At 51.3% G+C, this 19,325-nt stretch overlaps 1 protein-coding gene across 2 annotated transcripts in view; it reads right to left on the bottom strand.

The window, feature by feature from the left end:
* ARHGAP10 (Rho GTPase activating protein 10) overlaps window positions 1-19,325 on the bottom strand; it is a 998,059-nt gene that overhangs the window by 567,747 nt on the left and 410,987 nt on the right. For both annotated transcript variants that reach the window (XM_078676901.1, XM_078676902.1), the window contains exon 7: window positions 8,106-8,210. In XM_078676901.1, the coding sequence (XP_078533027.1) occupies window positions 8,106-8,210 (105 nt within the window). The remainder of the gene's footprint in view (window positions 1-8,105; window positions 8,211-19,325) is intronic.

The raw sequence follows: 19,325 nt of genomic DNA, 5'->3' as shown, positions 1-19,325 counted from the left end.
GATTCATGGGAACAGTGCAGATGGATCAAACAGAATATAGTATGGATGATGAGTGGCCTCGATTGAATATAGAAAAGTTCCAACATTTCCATTAAAATTACACCTTTGTTTATATGTGTTTGCGAATTAAATAAAATGTGTCATTATTTGGGTGTTTGTTTGATGAATGTTTGTTTCTGTATTTTTTAAAACATTTTTGCAGTTAAAATCATCGACAATGCTTAGGCCTGAGTCCTCGACTTCCAGTAATGACTGGTCCCCGGATTCCAATAATGATTCAGTGGGGGTTCCAGCAATAATTAAGTAGGGGTCCCCAGATGTCAAAAGATTTAGAACCAGTGGCATAGAGTACTGTAGAATCGAGTGGCGTAGAGTAGAGTGGAGTGGCGTAGAGTGGATTAGTGGAGCAGTGTGCTGTAGAATGTACAATAGATTAAAGTGGCATGGAGCGGCAGAGAGGGAGTAGCGCAGAGCATCATAGGGTAGAGTAGTATTGCAGAGTAGCACTGAGTGGAGTAAAGTGTTGTGGAATAGTAGAGCAGAGTAGAGCATTAGAGCAGAGTGAAATACCACAGAGTAGAGTAGAGTAGAGTGGCCTACCGTGAAGTGGCCTAAAGTACACTGGTGCAGAGTAAATTGGCACAGAGTGCAGTGGCATAGAGTGCACTGGTTTTGAGTATAGTGAGCTAGAGTGCATTGGCGTAGAGACAGTGACAGAGTGCAGTGGCATAGAGTGCTTCAGAATAGAGTGGAGTGCAGTGGCACAGAGTAGATTGCTTCAGAGTAGAGAGAAGTGGCATAGAGTGGAGTGGTTCAGGGAGGAGTGGGGGGGCAGAGTGCAGAGATGTAGAGCAGAGTGGTGTAAAGTGCTGTGGTGTGGAGTAGGGTGGTGTACAGTACAGTGGTGTGGAGTGCAGTGGTGCAGAATAGAATAGAGTGGTGTGGAGTGATGCAGAGTGTAGTGGTGCAGAGCCCCTTTACACAGAGTGCAGTAGAGTGGTGAAGAGTTGAGCGGTGCAGAGTAGAGTGCGGTGGCACACAGCACGATAGCGCAGAGTACAGTGGCACAGGGTAAAGTGGTGTATGGTAATGTGGCACAGGGTAGAGTGCAATAGACTGCAGCAATGTACAGCACAATGGTTTAGATTGGCGTATCATGCAGTGCGTAGAAAACACTGGCATAGAGTGCAATGGTGCAAAGTAAAGTGGTGTTCAGTGAAGTGGAGTAGAGTAGAGTGGCATAGAGCAGAGAGGCACAGAGTGGAATAGAGTGCAGTGGAATAGAGCGCAATGGTGTAGAGTGGCGTAGCATACAGTGGTGTAGAATGCAGTGGCGCATAGTAGAGTGGTGTTCAGTTTAGAGCGGAGAGGGCAGTCTTGTAGAGTGGCACAGAGAGCAGCAGGTAGAGTACAGTGCTGCGGAGTATAGTGGCTTAGAGTGCAGTGGCGTAGAGTGCACTGGTTTTGTGTAAAGAGGTGTGGAGTGCACTGGATTAGAATGCAGTGGTTTAGAGTAGAGTCGCGTAGAGGGCAGTGGCATAGAATAGTGCAGATAAGAGTGGATTTGAGTGGTGAAGGGTAGAGTGCAGTGGCATTTAGTGCAGTGGCGTAGAGTAGAGTGGCACAGAGTGGAATAGAGTGGAGTGGCATAGAGTAGATTGTTTCAGAATAGAGTGAAGTAATGTAGAATAAAGTGATGTAGACTGGAGTAGAGTGGTGCAGAGTAGGGTGGAGTAGTACAGGGTACTGTGCCATGGCGTGGAATGCATTGGCATAGAGTGCAGTGGCATAGAATGCAGTGTTGCAGAGTGGAGTGGTTTAGACAGGAGTGTGTAGAGTGCAGTGGCGAAGAGTGCAGTGGTGTGTTGCAGACTGGGGTACAGTGCACTGAAATAAGGTAGGGTGGTGCAGAGCAGAGAGTGAAGCGGCGTAGAATGCAGTATCAGAATGCAGTGGTGCCCAGTAGATTAAAATGGAGTGCACTGGCGTAGAGTGCATTGACGTAGAATGCAGATGTGGAGAGTAGAGGGACGGAAAGTAGAGTGTAATGGTGTAGAGTGCAGTGGCATAAAGTGGTGTATAGTAAAGCGACGTACAGTGAAATGGTGTTGAGTGTTGTAGATATAGTGGCATACAGTGCATCGATGAAGAGTGGAGCGGCGCAGAGCATTCAAAAAATAGTCTCTCTTTCGGCCATTTCTGAGTTAAAGTACACCTTGATGTGTGGGAAACCTACATGTTATTCTTAAAAATTAAAACAAACCAAAAAATGTTATTTTCACATTTCTGCGTGAGTATGATCAATTGTTGAGTTTGGAAAATAGGCCGGCTCGGTGTTAAATGGGGAGTATAATGATTTAACATTGCTTATCTTGCGTCATTGTGAATTGCATACGCCCCTATTTTTCCTTGGGCCTGTGCCCTGTGTATACAAAATGCTTTGCAGAGGATTACATTTCGAGCATTACGGTTTCTGGGCGCTCAAATTACATTCCGAGGCAAAATCGCACATAGCTTCAGGGAGTGCACGTGATAAAAACAAGTGCAACTACCCCTCTCGGGCCGGCCAGAAACAGTGCCTGAACCGTTCTATTAATATAAAGACGGCTCTTATTAGAGCCTTCATTCGGTACAGGAGGGGCTCCAGGAATTCTGCGTATGCTGACCTCGCCCTGAACTCCGGAGACTCATTTGTGCAGAACGGCGCAGCCTGGCCTGCGTTCAAACTCAAATCCCATGACCTCATTCGGCCGGCCTTCAAACCCCGCCACTCGCTGCTGGTAACTGGAGATTCTCAGCCGAGCTGCTAGGCCCCACCTGCCTGCGCTGCACAGCAAGAATCACGGATATCCTTCAGGTTGCGGCTAGGGTTGCCACCTGGCCAGTTTTATACCGGCATGACTGGTATTTTAATGACCATGCCGGTAAAAAAAAAAAGTAGGAAAATCATCTAAGGCCAGTATTTTTTCCCCTAATTCTTACAAATTAAAAAAAATAGATGTACTGAGAAAACTCTTTGAAATGTATTTTACAGCTGCTTAACGATAAAAGTAAAGAACGACAGAAATGCACTGTTAAAAATCAATACAGACGATTTCATATGCATTTCACATCTAGGGCTTTACAGAATCGTATAAGGTAAACAGATGCCTGATAAGTTAATTTTGGAACGGTGGCAACCCAGTTGGAATTTTCTGCTCACGCCCAGAATATAAAATTATCGCTTGGTGGTTTATAAATTCACTCTTTAGTGCTTCCCATGAGGCACTGGGAGATGGTCAAAGGTAGACCATCACACAACAAGCGCCAAGGAGACACCTCAATTCAATGGACCTACTGTCATGGCACAGTGGGACTTTGGACTACTGTACCTCGTGGTTTCACATCTGTTCCTTCTGGGATGCTCTCTCTTTAACCAGCAAGCACCCCAAACAGACCTCAGCAGCAGGTAGCGCGCTACACCCATGCAAACACCCAATGCAGACCCTCAGTGCTCAATCAGCATGGGCCTGATCAATGAACTGCATTTAGATGCAGAGATACTGTGCGACTGGAATTTATGTTTCTGGCTAATATCACAACACCTACATAAAGCTACTCCTAGTGATTCCACCCAAAATGGGGAACCTTTGCTGCCTCAAGCCTAAAATTGCCTCTACAACAATTAAAGCCACTTGGGGAAAGCACATCCCCCCTGGTTCTTAATTCACAATCTCTCACTTTCCAGTTGTGAAATGTTGGCAGGGATGCATGGCGGAAATTACTGGGAGCCAGTAGGCAGTGAAGAGAAAGTCGGCAGGTGGGAGAGGCTGGGCAAGGGGCGGAGGAGCCATCAATTTCCCGCCAGTGCTGTGGACGGGTGTCGGGTTGAGGCCAGGATGGGTTTGTGCCCGCAGCTTCTAGCCAATCCTCACACCAGTGAAATCGGTCGGGTGTTCCTGCACCTGGAAAATGTTGGTGCAGGAAATGGAGGCACCTGTAAAAGGTAGAGTGGTTATCGCACCCACCAATATTACCATCATCTGCATGCCAATGGGCAGCCATGGTACTTTGGGGAAACCCCTTTTGAGGTATTTTAGGAACATATCATGAAAAAATATTATAGAGGATATCGATAGATGCTTTGGCTTTTAGTGATGGAGTATATCCGTTGTGATCTGGAACCAGAGATACTCGATAGTGTTCGGACATGATCTTCTTTAATGTCACATAAAGTTTGCGGCAATGTTTTCACCCTATGTGGTCTTGTTGCTGGGCAAAGTGCAAGTAGCACTACAGATCTCTGAAAGGAGAATCGGCCACCCTGCTGTGGCCTAGAACTCTAGGATCCATCGATTTTACCAGTCTCAGCCTTCTAAAACAATGCTTAATGCAGGAAGCATTTTGTCTTCTGCCAATTAGTTGAAGATCCTAGATCTATTTTTGTGTAATATTGTTTTGACAGGTTGTCACCACCAGATGCTGAAGTCTGACAAAATACTGGATATGTTCAGATATCTGTTTTTTTAAACTGTAAAGGTGTCTTCCTTGGCAAGTTTTGTCCTATCCTACATTTACCCTTACTGTAAGTGTGCACAGCCTTCACCCGGCCTACTCTGTCTCCTCTGAATCACATATTCTATTTCAAATTAGTTACTTTCCATCCTCCAATTTATGATGGGTTCCTTTTGGAAAACATATCTGATGATCAAATTTGTAAAGAAAAATTCTCTAAGGCACCTCATACATATATTCACTGCACAATTTTCATTATTTCTGAAAAATCTTATTCTGTTTTTCTGTGTCAACACAATGTGGCCTAATGGCCAATAATGTGTCAAAAATATTTTTTTGCATCAAATGATGAAAGCGACACAGGCTGTGAAGGTCACAGGACCAAACGCAGGTACAGCTCAATGATGCAGCAGTGAGTCATGCGAATGTTCTACTGTACTCAAGCAGAAGCTTCAGCACACTAATGCTCATATATTCGATTTCTGAATACGTTTACGGAGTAAAGGGGCAGTTTTTTACATTTCATGAATTCTTTGATGCTGCAATTGACAGCTCTTTGTTCCCAGGATCAGGAACAACGTAATGTCGACATGCAGTGGTGGCTAGCAATCTAAAAATATGGTGGGCGCGATGGCACGACTGACCATAAATTCTGCTCCCGCCCAGTTAGGCACTTCTCTCCCGGCAATCAGTACCCATGAGCAGGAAAGTGAAAGACTTCCTTCTTGCCCAGTGGAAAGCCAATCCAACCAATCCTGGAGCTGCTCTCATGCTGTTTTCAGCATGACAGCAGCTTGAGGATTGATTGGAGCAGGCTAACTCAGTGCTCATTTTGAGACAGGGGGCCTGTGTTAGCCACCCCATGGGTGTTTCACAGCCCTGGGATTGCTGTGTCTACAGAGTGCATGTTGGGCTGGCCGTCCCAAGACAGCGGGCTAATCCGACATACATACCGGCAGGAGTAGCTGTCATCCTGCAATTGCAGGATTCAACCCCACCTCCTGACCTCACACTTGCACAAGCCAGTGGCAAAATGTACTTGTGTTTTCCCGCTGCACTCGCAGCAGGCGAGGCGACGCTCCTCTGCCCTTTAGAAGAAACCGCCTCTGGCTACATGCTCATGTGGTACTTAGGGCAACAGAAAGTCCACCAGTTGCTTTGAATTTCTTCAGTTGTAAGAATGGGTCGGATGATGTGAAAATGGGTGTTCTCATTGATGTGTGAAGGAAGATGACTTTGCTGGAAACACACAAGGTATTAACATAGTTAAGGCCCAGCATTTTCTCCTAAACATCATATTTCCATGCTTACACCTTCCTCGAATAGGCATAAGTGGTGCACGAATAGTCGTAAAGAGTGCCTCAAAGAAACCAATGCTTTTACTGGATTTTTGGGAATAAAGATCTTCATAGGAAAATATTTTCCATGCTGAGAAGTGTGACCTTGCACGTACATACTATTCAAACTGATTTTTACCAGTCTGCAGACAATTCACAGCTATAGAGTTAGGACTGAAAGGTAAAGGGCCTGGGAATCTACAAAAAGGTTAACCTCCCTTGCCCAATGTCTGACTCTTTGTTTAATTACAGACGTGTAAATATTTGCAAATTATAGAGGTCCACCTATCTATGCCTCAAATAATTTTCAGAATGTATTAGAATATATAACCTTGCTTTCTTTTTCTCGATTGTCAATCACTTTTCAATAGTAATGCCACTTTGGTTTGAACGGCTAAGTCATACCAATCAGGATAAGGATATGAGGTGGTTAGAAAGCAAGAGTGCTCTATGAACTAAAACAACAGGAAGGTCAGCCTACTTCTGATAACGGCCTTGTGCTGGTCAAGAATAAATCCAATAGTACCTTACAATGGAACAGGTTACGAGACCAAAAGTCGACCGGGATTGTCGGAAAATATTTTTTTGCAGAAATTCAATAAATGTGTAGGGGGTGGGGGAGAGAAAAGTTAAAATAATTATACAGACATTGACAAACTTACATCCAGTTTTGAGGTTCTTGGGCGTGAGCTTGTCAATTTCTGTATATGTAGACATAGGTACGGGAAGTAGGGGTGCTGAACATCCTGGAGTTTAAAAAGTAAATGAGCAATAAAGATACCTTTAAAGTTTGTTTTTCTCTGGTCATAGTTGCTGTGCATTTAAAGACAGAGGTCAAATGTTAGGCTATGTCTTCTGACAAATTGTAGCTTCTTCTTTTAAGATGGAGAATGGTGTTTACTTTTCTGTCTCTGACTGCAAAGGGAGTGTGAAAGGAAATGCTATAGAAAGTCAAGCTTTTTTTTTAAACGTTTAAAACACAACACCACTTAAATACCTTTCTAAAGATACAATCAAAGCAAACCAAGATACTTTACTTGGTGATCCGCAATTAATAAATATGTGTTGGAACTCAATTTCCACACACTATTGTTTGTGTGCTATATAGTTTTATCAGTAAAACTGTAAGTCAGTGTGACTTTTGTTGGCATTTCAACAGAAAAAGTGTTTTTTTTAAACTGAAAATGTGGTAACATGCTATGCTTTAGTAATACATTTGCAGCAGTGTGCTCTAAAGTGCACCACTGGCTACATACCACACCCTTCACTCTGATGTACTGACATGGCTCATTTGCTACACTTGTTCTTTGTGTGATGCTTGGATTTTTCACAATCCCTATGACTTCGGTGATAAAACACTGATACCAGCACCCCCACTCCAAAAATTGTCCCTGCACCACTGGATTTAGACCGCACAATTCTTCCCATAAATGGGAACTTTTGAGAAACCAACTCGCTTTAGAATGCTTGTGACCAATATATGAATCTTCATCCCATTACCTTCCCACATTCCCAGGATCTATATACAACCACAACAAACTATCTCAACCTTCATTAAAAAAAAAAAAAAAACACAAAAGGAAACATCAGTTAATAAAAAAGTTCGATTCTCTAGTTGTCCAATGAGTGATTCTATCAGACATTACTGGTATGGTTTTTTGAGAATACAAAAAATGTAGTGTGTCTGAAAGAAAGATAGATTTAATAATGTTACCAAAGGGCGTGAAAGTGGTCCTTGTTGTTGTTCTTGTGGGGAAAAAAAGTATCTTTACAAATGTAATCTCTCTCAAAAAATGCCATCTGTATGTGAATAATGTCACTAGGTAGAATTTAATGCGAAACATAAATCGTACTACTTTCTGGACAGTAGATGGCAGCATTTGATCACTTTACTCTATCCCAAATTTCAATCCCATCAGTACAGCAACATGCAGTTATAATATTTACATAAAACAAACACCAGACTGTTCAATTCCAAACTGGAAGTACAGACCGTTAAGTGTACATTTCTTGATGCCCAAAACCTCCCCTTAACGCGCTAGAGGAGAAGGGATAGGAGAGATGGAAACGACTATTGACAAGGAAAGCTAAAGGCGGGGAAAATACACAGGGAAGGAGACTGGAAGCTCGCAGACGAAGTGTTTTTTTTCCAAAACGCTGGTATCATTCAGTGGGCGCACTGCAACCATAATAGCATATGCCAACTCGAACCGCAGCAGTTGTTACTCCCAAACCGAGCGCCCACCTAAAAGTCACGCAGAAATGGTTGCTTACATTTTGGATGTTGATTTGTAACACCGTCTTGTAGTGGTTGAAGTCTTTCGCAAGTTCATAGCCCTGATGATAAAATGTGAAGATTCCTTGAAAAAACGACAGCATCTACAAGACGGGCGAGAGGAGGCGAAAGGTAAACATATAATAACAACAGAAACATTTTAATTCAACAAAGGCTGCACAGAATATTGAATACATTATTGCTTTTTTCATAACAATACGCAAAACGGAGGCTTTCCATTTTCGACAGCAAGTTGTGTCCATCCACGCTCCACAACATGCCACCCCTCGGCTCTCCTCACACTTACCTTCTCACGAGCCAATCCAAAGCATTCGCCTATTATGGGACTTGTTTCTTATAAAAGCAGACTTGTAGGTGGTAAGTCAGAGCTCAGCACTCATTTGTGGTCTTTGGCCCTGCATTCAATCAGGGCACAAGTCCTAAAAAAAATAAGTGGGTGGAACTAACCTAGTTAGGCAGTATGCAAGTGACATCATGGCACACAAAATCACGGTGCATGGCATCACGGCGCACATCACAGTGCATGGCATCACGGCGCACATCACAGTGCATGACATCACGGCGCACGACATCACGGCGCACGACATCACGGCGCACGACATCAGAGCGCACGACATCAGAGCGCACGACATCAGAGCGCACGACATCAGAGCGCATGACATCACACATGGCATCACAGGAATTGACATCATAGAAAGTGGCATCACAAGCCACGACTTTACAGGAAGTGGCATCACAAGAAGTGGCATCAGATCTAAAGCCCTCACATATATGTTTAGCAGGTCTATCATGTGTACGCTTGAGCGCATTGCGAGGATAATAGCACAGTGATCTATGGAAGAGGATATGTGACTTCTACACCTTGCAATCCCACAGTTTTATGTAACAGATCCTGTACATTCATTTACAAACTTAAATCATTTATTGTACATGTACTATGCATGTGTTGCTGTAAAGCGCTCTGACACGCTGCATTAGGATGAGTAGGGCTATAGAAGAAAAAATAGTTGTATTTAAATTATTTCAACACCTCCTCAGGTGTTATATATATATATATAAATATATATATATAGTAAGCTCTATATAAATGCAATTTATTTTGTGCAAATACTGGGAAAGACCAACACATCTGACATTCTTACAGTGCATGCATATCTCCTAAACAGGGACTTAAAGTGAAAAGCTGCCTCTCTTAAGTATGTGTGAAGTGCTAACAAGGTGTGAGCCTTTGTTTCCCCTCCGCTTCATTTGCATCAGGTGTGCGGCTCCAGACTGCTCCCAGCCAAAAGACTTGAACAAACGGATGCCTGATGACCCCTCAAATTCGGCCTTTGTTATGGGACCAGTAGGAATCTTAAATAAGAAAGCTACATCCCCGCCTGCACGTTGTTGTTTGTTGCAGAAGGAAAGCAGACAAAGTGCAGGCGCTGCTGAAAGTGTCCCGGTGTTTGGTAATTACACGGACCAGTTCAGCACATTATTCAGGAGGGTCCAAATTCTTTGCGCTCACCCTGGGAAACAAGCATTAGAAATGCAATGGGCTCGGATTTATTTTAGTTTGAGCTAATGGCATTGTAAATGGCAATGTCTTTTCGCCATGTGTTATGGAGTGTGTGCATGTGGTGTGCAGTGGAATTATGTGGGCTGGATTGTAATTTTACCAATGGTGGCATGCTGTGCTTTAGATGAATATGTTTAAAAGTAAAGTGTACCATACTGCGATTGCTATAATAGTTAATTGTGGATGCGTTAACAATTGATGCGTGCACTGATGGCTGGTGGTGTGTGACTTACTGTCACTCACTGTCACTCACTGTCACTCTGCACTCACTGTCACTCTGCACTCACTGTCACTCTGCACTCACTGTCACTCTGCACTCACTGTCACTCTGCACTCACTGTCACTCTGCACTCACTCTGCACTCACTGTCACTCTGCACTCACTGTCACGCTGCACTCACTGTCACGCTGCACTCACTGTCACGCTGCACTCACTGTCACGCTGCACTCACTGTCACGCTGCACTCACTATGCACTCCCTATGCACTCTAAAGTCTGCACTCCCTATGCACTCTGCACTCCCTATGCACTCTGCACTCCCTATGCACTCTGCACTCCCTATGCACTCTGCACTCCCTATGCACTCTGCACTCCCTATGAACTTTGCACTCTGCGCTCCCTATACACTCTGCACTCCCTATGCACTCTTCACTCTGCACTCCCTATGCACTCTGCACTCCCTATGCACTCTGCACTCCCTATGCACTCTGCACTCCCTATGAACTTTGCACTCTGCGCTCCCTATGCACTCTGCACTCCCTATGCACTCCCTATGCACTCTGCACTCCCTATGCACTCTGCACTCCCTATGCACTCTGCACTCCCTATGCACTGTGCACTCTGCACTCCCTATGCACTGTGCACTCTGCACTCCCTATGCACTGTGCACTCTTCACTCCCTATGCACTGTGCACTCTTCACTCCCTATGCACTCTGCACTCCCTATGCACTCTGCACTCCCTATGCACTCTGCACTCCCTATGCACTCTGCACTTCCTATGCACTCTGCAATCTGCGCTCCCTATGCACTCTGCACTCCCTATGCACTCCCTATGCACTCTGCACTCCCTATGCACTCTGCACTCCCTATGCACTCTGCACTCTGCACTCCCTATGCACTGTCGCTCTTCACTCCCTATGCACTGTGCACTCTTCACTCCCTATGCACTGTGCACTCTTCACTCCCTATGCACTGTGCACTCTGCACTCCCTATGCACTCTGCACTCCCTATGCACTCTGCACTCCCTATGCACTCCCTATGCACTGTGCACTCCCTATGCACTATGCACTTCCTATGCACTCTGCACTCCCTATGCACTCTGCACTCCCTATGCACTCTGCACTATGCACTTCCTATGCACTATGCACTTCCTATGCACTCTGCACTCCCTATGCACTCTGCACTATGCACTTCCTATGCACTCTGCACTCCCTATGCACTCTGCACTCCCTATGCACTCCCTATGCACTCTGCACTCCCTATGCACTCTGCACTCCCTATGCACTCTGCACTCCCTATGCACTCTGCACTCCCTATGCACTCTGCACTCCCTATGCACTCTGCACTCCCTATGCACTCTGCACTCCCTATGCACACTGCGCTCCCTATGCACTATGCACTTCCTATGCACTCTGCACTCCCTATGCACTCTGCACTATGCACTTCCTATGCACTCTGCACTCCCTATGCACTCTGCACTCCCTATGCACTCCCTATGCACTCTGCACTCCCTATGCACTCTGCACTCCCTATGCACTCTGCACTCCCTATGCACACTGCGCTCCCTATGCACTCCGCGCTCCCTATGCACTCCGCGCTCCCTATGCACTCTGCACTCCCTATGCACTCTGCACTCTGCACTCCCTATGCACTCTGCACTCTGCACTCCCTATGCACTCTGCACTCTGCACTCCCTATGCACTCTGCACTCTGCACTCCCTATGCACTCTGCACTCTGCACTCCCTATGCACTCTGCACTCTGCACTCCCTATGCACTCTGCACTCCCTATGCACTCCCTATGCACTCCGCGCTCCCTATGCACTCTGCACTCCCTATGCACTCTGCACTCCCTATGCACTCCCTATGCACTCTGCACTCTGCACTCCCTATGCACTCTGCACTCCCTATGCACTCTGCACTCCCTATGCACTCTGCACTCCCTATGCACTCTGCACTCCCTATGCACTCTGCACTCCCCATGCACTCTGCACTATGCACTCCCTATGCACTCTGCACTATGCACTCCCTATGCACTCTGCACTCCCTATGCACTCTGCACTCCCTATGCACTCTGCACTCCCTATGCACTCTTCACTCCCTATGCACTCCCTATGCACTCTGCACTCCCTATGCACTCTGTACTCTTCACTCTCTATGCACTCTGTACTCTTCACTCTCTATGCACTATGCACTCCCTATGCACTCTGCACTATGCACTCCCTATGCACTCTGCACTCCCTATGCACTCTGCACTCCCTATGCACTCTGCACTCCCTATGCACTCTTCACTCTGCACTCCCTATGCACTCTTCACTCTGCACTCCCTATGCACTCTGCACTATGCACTCCGCACTCCCTATGCACTCTGCACTATGCACTCCCTATGCACTCTGCACTCCCTATGCGCTCTGCACTCCCTATGCGCTCTGCACTCCCTATGCGCTCTGCACTCCCTATGCGCTCCCTATGCAAGCAGCCGCTGCCTGGCACAGAAGCCTGATCTGTGCTGATGTAATCTGCAGGGCTGCTCTGTGTCTTCATCCTTCTTGTGTCTGCAAGCAGCCGCTGCCTGGCACTGAAGCCTGATCTGTGCTGATGTAATCTGCAGGGCTGCTCTGTCTCATCATCTTCTTGGGTATGCAAGCAGCCGCTGCCTGGCACTGAAGCCTGATCTGTGCTGATCTAATCTGCAGGGCTGCTCTGTGTCTTCATCCTTGTTGGACCCGGCCTCATGGCGTGGTCCTACCTCTCCCGCACGGCGGGCCCCAGACGACACCAACCCTCCACCGAGCCTCGGGCGGCCCCTCCAGCCCAACCCTGCACGACCAACATTGCCGGTCCGGTTACTATCCCGGATCAACACTACCGGCCTAGCTCCATCATAGGCCCATCTCGCCCGAACACGAGGCCTTCCCCGACGCCATCTTGGAACCACCACATCACGGGCACGTGGCCTCTGCCCTGGCCCCGGCCCCAGCGAAGCCCCGACATCGAGGCGCCAGGATCCACCCAGGTGGTCGAGTAGCCACTCGACGGATCCCGGAGGAAGGGGGAGTTTCGATGGTCCCCCAGCCGCCCCCGGACGCCTGGTATCGATCGCCCTCCGACCTCCCTGGGCGCTGGCTCCACCCCCCTGCTGGGTGTCTGGACACCATCATCCTGGCCCCTCCGGCCCCTAGGCGCGAGGGTCCAGACATCAAAGGACTCCAGCCCTATATCTGGGCCAGCCCCGGAGCAGGACCTCAGTTGTATCCTGGACTGGAAGCCCTGCTGACGCTGTCACGGCCGACACCAGACGAACTCATCCTTCCTGTAACCCGAAGCCATCTTGAGAGCCTGCTGGCGCTGCCGCGGCCTACCTTGCTGAGACCATCTTGAGAGCCTGCTGGCGCTGCCGCGGCCTACCTTGCTGAGACCATCTTGAGAGCCTGCTGGCGCTGCCGCGGCCTACCTTGCTGAGACCATCTTGAGAGCCTGCTGGCGCTGCCGCGGCCTACCTCGCTGAGACCATCTTGAGAGCCTGCTGGCGCTGCCGCGGCCCGACCTCTCGGAACCCCCCAGCTCGAGGATTGAGAGCTGTGCGCAGGGTATCCCTTCTCCCAACCGAGTTGAGACTGTCCCGCTACCCTACCCCCCTTTACGAGACTTTACGGATCCCTCGATCTGCCTGTATATACTGCCAAGAACCAGCAACCTTTAGTATCTATAAAAGCTTAAGATCTTGACCTCTGGTGTGGTGTCCGTCTGTAGTGTTGTGATTACTCTGCTGTACGATCCTAGGAGAGGACCCTCACCCAGGAGGCCTCTCGGTAAACGCTCGGCTACCTCCCGAAGGAGAGGTGGACCTAGGGGTGGACAGTCAGACATCTTCTGCCTCCCCCGGGGTCGCCTTTCTAACATTGGTGGCAAGCGCCGGGATCCAAGCCCACGCAGATCGTACAGAGAGTGATTCACTCACTACCAAGAAAAACCCACTACGACCATGAGCACAGAATTCCAGAAAGAGAAAATGGAAGACTACAGTCACAAGGAGCTAAAGCAATTCTGCAAAGACCTAGGCATCGCTACCACTGGCCTAAGCACCAAAGAAGACTTTAAATCGGCCCTGCAGGCCTGGGTGGACGCTGGCGACGCGCCACCCCCGAGTGAAGATAACCCGGGGCCGAACGGAAGCCCAGAGGCTGAGACGAACCCAGCGGGAGGGAGACCCGCAAACCCAGACACGGGCCTCTCCCACGAAGACGCCCGAGAACGAGAGAGGAACCGGCTCCACGAGTTGGAGCTCGCCAGACTCCGACAAGAAGGAGAGATACAGCTGGCAGAAAGGAAGTTAGCCCTCGAGCAGCTACGGCTAGAAGGAGACCTAGAAGAAAGGCGAAGACAAAGAGACCTCGAGGAGAAAAAACTCATGCTCGAGCACGAGCGCGGCCTCAAAGAACTGGAAATTAAGGCCAAAACAAACGAGACCGGCACCTCCGGAGGCAAGACCTCCCCCCCCGCCGGTGGACACGAAGGTACACATCCCTAAGGATGTCGTCAAAGAGTACTATAAGAACGACGACATCCAACAGTGGTTCAAAGCCTACGAGGTCGCCATGACCGCCCATCGAGTACCCCTCAAGGACTGGGGCGCCGGCCTATGGGGGAAGTTTATAACGAAGGGAGAGACGCCCTGCTGGAGCTCCCTGATGCCGAGATGACCTCGTACGAGCACATGAAGACCGCCCTCCTCACTCGCTACGGGCTCACCCCCGAGATGTACCGGCAGCGATTCCGAGACTGCAAAAAAATCCCCGGTACCACGTGGGTGGAGTACGTGAACTTTTACAGCAGAGCCTTCGAGGGGTGGGTCAGAGGCTGCCAGGCCACCACCTACCAGCAGTTGGTCGATCTCATTCTATGGGAACATCTTTCCAATAACTGCTTCATTGAACTCCGGCAGCACCTCCTCGACAGCAAACTGACTGAGCCACGAAAACTCGCTGTCGAGGCGGATAGATGGGTGAGCACCCGAGTTCCCCGGAGTCCGATGGGAGACTACGGCCGGGGATCCCCGGGGAACCACCGACCACGAGGCGGCGGAGGAGGCCCGAGCCGGGGACGGGACGCCCCCCAGGGGTCCTCCCCTACCTCCACGTCGCCATCCCTGGGCCGAAGAGGGGGCCCCCCAGCCAGACCCGGGCCCCGCCCGAATGTTACGTGCCACAGATGCCAGCGACAGGGCCATTACGCGAATGACCCTCTCTGCCCAATGAACCAGCGACCCGGCACCACCGGTCCTCCAAACCGACAGATCGCGGCCGCCGCCCTGGGTGAAGAAAGAAGCGAGGAAGAGGACGACAACTACGAGCAGGCCGAGTGGGAGCCCGCCGCTATGACCTTAGCATGCCTGGGTACTCACGATCTTATCCCCCGAGTCCCGATCCCAGTTAACACCCAGAAATACCGACAGTGGGTCACCATCAATGGGCGCCGGGCCGAAGCCCTCCGGGACACTGGAGCCAGCGTGACGGCGGTCCGCTGCCATCTGGTGACCCCAGAACAGATCCTTCCTAACGTCCTGTGCCCAGTCCGGTCGGCAGACAACTCGGAGACTCTGTGCCAGATGGCCCGCATCCCCTTCGACTGGGGAAGAGTGTCGGGCATGCTTAAAGTGACTGTCCGAGACGATGCCCCCGTGGACTGCCTCCTCGGGAACGACCTGGAAAGTTCCCCCTGGGCCGGCGTCGAACGGAGAGAGCACCTGGGGATGCTAGGCCTTCCTGAGTGGGTCTGTGCGATCACCCGCTTCATGTCCGCCCGAGCCTCCACCCCAACGGAGGAAGCCCCGACCGAGGAGCCGGAGTGGCCCGCACCTCCACCGCCCGCCGTCCCCGAGGACGCCGACCCCGAGCCCGGCCCCCAGGGGCCCGGCCAAGAAGACCTCACCGAGCTCGGCCACCTTCAAGAACTTGCTCAATGGCGCCAAGAAGGTGGCCCCACCCGCGAACAATTCCGACAGGAACAGAAAACCTGCCCCTCCCTCGAGGGAATCCGACAGCAAGCCGCTACTCAAGCCGCTGGAGACCCCGCGGGGTCCCTTTGGGTCTATTGGGACAACGACCTTCTCTACAGCGAGCAAAAGATTGCCGAACTAGGGGCCAGCCGGGTGCTGGTCGTTCCCCTCCGATTCAGAGACTTCCTTTTGAACTTGGCACATGATGTGCCCCTCGCCGGGCACCTGGGGCAGGACAAAACTTACAGCCACCTGGTGACCCATTTCTATTCGCCGAAAATGCGCAACGATGTGCATAACCACTGCAGAACCTGCCCGACCTGTCAAGCCAGCGGGAAGAGCGGGGGGAAGGTCAAAGCCCCACTCCAGCCGTTTCCCGTGGTGACCACCCCCTTCGAGCGAGTGGGAATAGACATTGTAGGACCCCTGGACCCTCGCACCTCGCAGGGACACCGCTTCATCCTCGTCCTGGTGGACCATGCCACCCGCTATCCCGAGGCCATTCCCCTCCGAACCATTACAGCCCCCGTGGTGGGCCGAGCCGTCATGAGCATCTTCTCCCGAGTCGGCTTCCCCCGAGAAGTCGTGAGTGATCGGGGCTCCAACTTTATATCGAAGCATATGCGGTCCCTATGGCAACAGTGCGGGGTCACCTATAAGTTCACCACCCCGTATCACCCCCAAGGAAATGGACTAGTGGAACGGTTTAACAGAACCCTGAAGGGGATGATCAAGGGCCTAGAGGAGCCGCTCCGACGCAAATGGGATGTCCTGCTGCCCTGCCTCCTATTCGCCTACCGAGAGGTACCCCAGAAATCCCTGGGGTTCAGCCCTTTTGAACTATTGTACGGGCACGCGGTCCGAGGCCCCCTCAGCCTGGTCAAGGAGGGATCGGAGACAGCCGTTCGAGATGCCCCACCAGATGTCTACCGATACCTCCTGACGCTCCGCAACCAGACTCGGAAGTTCAGAGAACTTGCCGAGGCCAACCTAGAGGCCAGCCAGGAGGAAATGAAGCGCTGGTATGACCAGAACGCCTCGTCCATCGAGTTCGAGCCAGGCCAGCAGGTCTGGGTCATGTCCCCAGTTGAACCTTGTGCCCTCCAGGACAAATGGACGGGGCCCTTCAAGGTGGTGGAGCGCAAGAGCCCCGTCACCTATTTGGTGGACATGGAATCCCCCAGGAACCCCCTCCGGGTTCTACACGCTAACCGGCTCAAGCCGCACTTTGCCCGCACTGAACTAAGTCTGCTGCTAGCGACCGATGACGGAGCTGAAGACGACTCCGAACCACTACCAGATCTCACGAGCACCTCCGAGAAAGACGGCTCCATCGAAGGGGTCAGGCTCTCCTCGACCCTGACCCCACAGCAGCAACAAGACTGCCGGAAGCTGCTGGAACAATTTGCGGATCTATTTTCCCTCACTCCGGGGGTCACCCGGTGGTGTGTCCACGATGTGGACACCGGAGACAGCCCGCCTGTAAGACACCGAGCTTTCCGAGTGCCCGACCGGGTGCGGGCCTGCATCCAATCAGAAGTGGCCAAGATGTTAGCTCTGGGGGTAGTCGAACCCTCCGACAGTCCCTGGGCCAGTCCCGTTGTCCTGGTCCCTAAAGCCGCCACCCCCGGAACCGCTCCGGAGCTCCGGTTCTGTGTTGACTACCGGGGATTGAATGCAGTCACCAGGACCGACGCCCATCCCATCCCCCGGGCGGATGAACTGATCGATCGCCTGGGGGCCGCCAAATACCTCAGCACCTTCGATCTCACGGCTGGGTATTGGCAGATCGGCCTTACCCCTGGTGCACAAGAGCGATCAGCCTTCTCGACCCCTGATGGCCACTATCACTTCAAAGTGATGCCCTTCGGCATGAAAAACGCACCAGCCACCTTCCAGAGACTAGTGAACCAGGTGCTGGCCGGACTAGAGGAATACAGCGCCGCCTATTTAGATGACATTGCTGTGTACAGCCTTCACTGGGATGAGCACCTGACCCATCTCTGGAAGGTCCTGACGGCCCTTCGACAGGCCGGACTCACCATCAAAGCCAGCAAGTGCCAGATAGGCCAAGGGTCCGTGACCTATCTGGGACACCAAGTGGGGAGCGGGCAAGTGGCTCCCCTCCAACCAAAGATAGACGCCATCCGGACCTGGGAGCCCCCGGTCACCCAGACCGCCGTCCGAGCCTTCCTGGGGCTCACTGGATATTATCGGCGATTTATAAAGGACTACGGGAGCATTGTGGGGCCCCTCACAGAACTGACCTCAAAGAAATTACCACAGAGGGTGCACTGGACCCCTGCGTGCCAAACAGCCTTCGAGACTCTAAAGACTGCCATGTGCACCGCCCCTGTGCTCCAAGCTCCCGACTACAGCCGAGAGTTTGTGGTCCAAACCGACGCCTCGGAGCACGGCATCGGGGCGGTCCTGTCGCAAGTTAACCCCGAAGGGGTCGACCGGCCTGTGGCCTTCATCAGCCGACGGCTGCTGGCCAGAGAACAGCGCTGGAGCACCATCGAGAGGGAAGCCTTCGCCGTCGTTTGGGCACTAAAGAAGCTCCGACCCTACCTCTTCGGCACCCACTTCCGAGTCCAGACCGACCACCGGCCTCTGCGGTGGTTGATGCAGATGCGGGGAGAAAACCCAAAACTGTTGCGATGGTCCATCTCCCTCCAAGGGATGGACTTTACTGTGGAGCATCGCCAATGCTGACGGCCTGTCCCGATTCTTCCGCCTCGGCGAGGAGAACCCCCAAGAGGATGGGTGACTCTCCCCTGCCTTCAGCTGGGGGGGGACGCGTGTTGGACCCGGCCTCATGGCGTGGTCCTACCTCTCCCGCACGGCGGGCCCCAGACGACACCAACCCTCCACCGAGCCTCGGGCGGCCCCTCCAGCCCGACCCTGCACGACCAACATTGCCGGTCCGGTTACCATCCCGGATCAACACTACCGGCCTAGCTCCATCATAGGCCCATCTCGCCCGAACACGAGGCCTTCCCCGACGCCATCTTGGAACCACCACATCACGGGCACGTGGCCTCTGCCCTGGCCTCGGCCCCAGCGAAGCCCCGACATCGAGGCGCCAGGATCCACCCAGGTGGTCGAGTGGCCACTCGACGGATCCCGGAGGAAGGGGGAGTTTCGATGGTCCCCCAGCCGCCCCGGACGCCTGGTATCGATCGCCCTCCGACCTCCCTGGGCGCTGGCTCCACCCCCCTGCTGGGTGTCTGGACACCATCATCCTGACCCCTCCGGCCCCTAGGCGCGAGGGTCCAGACATCAAAGGACTCCAGCCCTATATCTGGGCCAGCCCCGGAGCAGGACCTCAGTTGTATCCTGGACTGGAAGCCCTGCTGACGCTGTCACGGCCGACACCAGACGAACTCATCCTTCCTGTAACCCGAAGCCATCTTGAGA

Source organism: Lissotriton helveticus, chromosome 2_1 (assembly GCF_964261635.1).
Source record: "Lissotriton helveticus chromosome 2_1, aLisHel1.1, whole genome shotgun sequence".
Classification (NCBI taxonomy): domain Eukaryota; kingdom Metazoa; phylum Chordata; class Amphibia; order Caudata; family Salamandridae; genus Lissotriton; species Lissotriton helveticus.
This window is presented reverse-complemented; position numbering and strand designations above follow the sequence as displayed.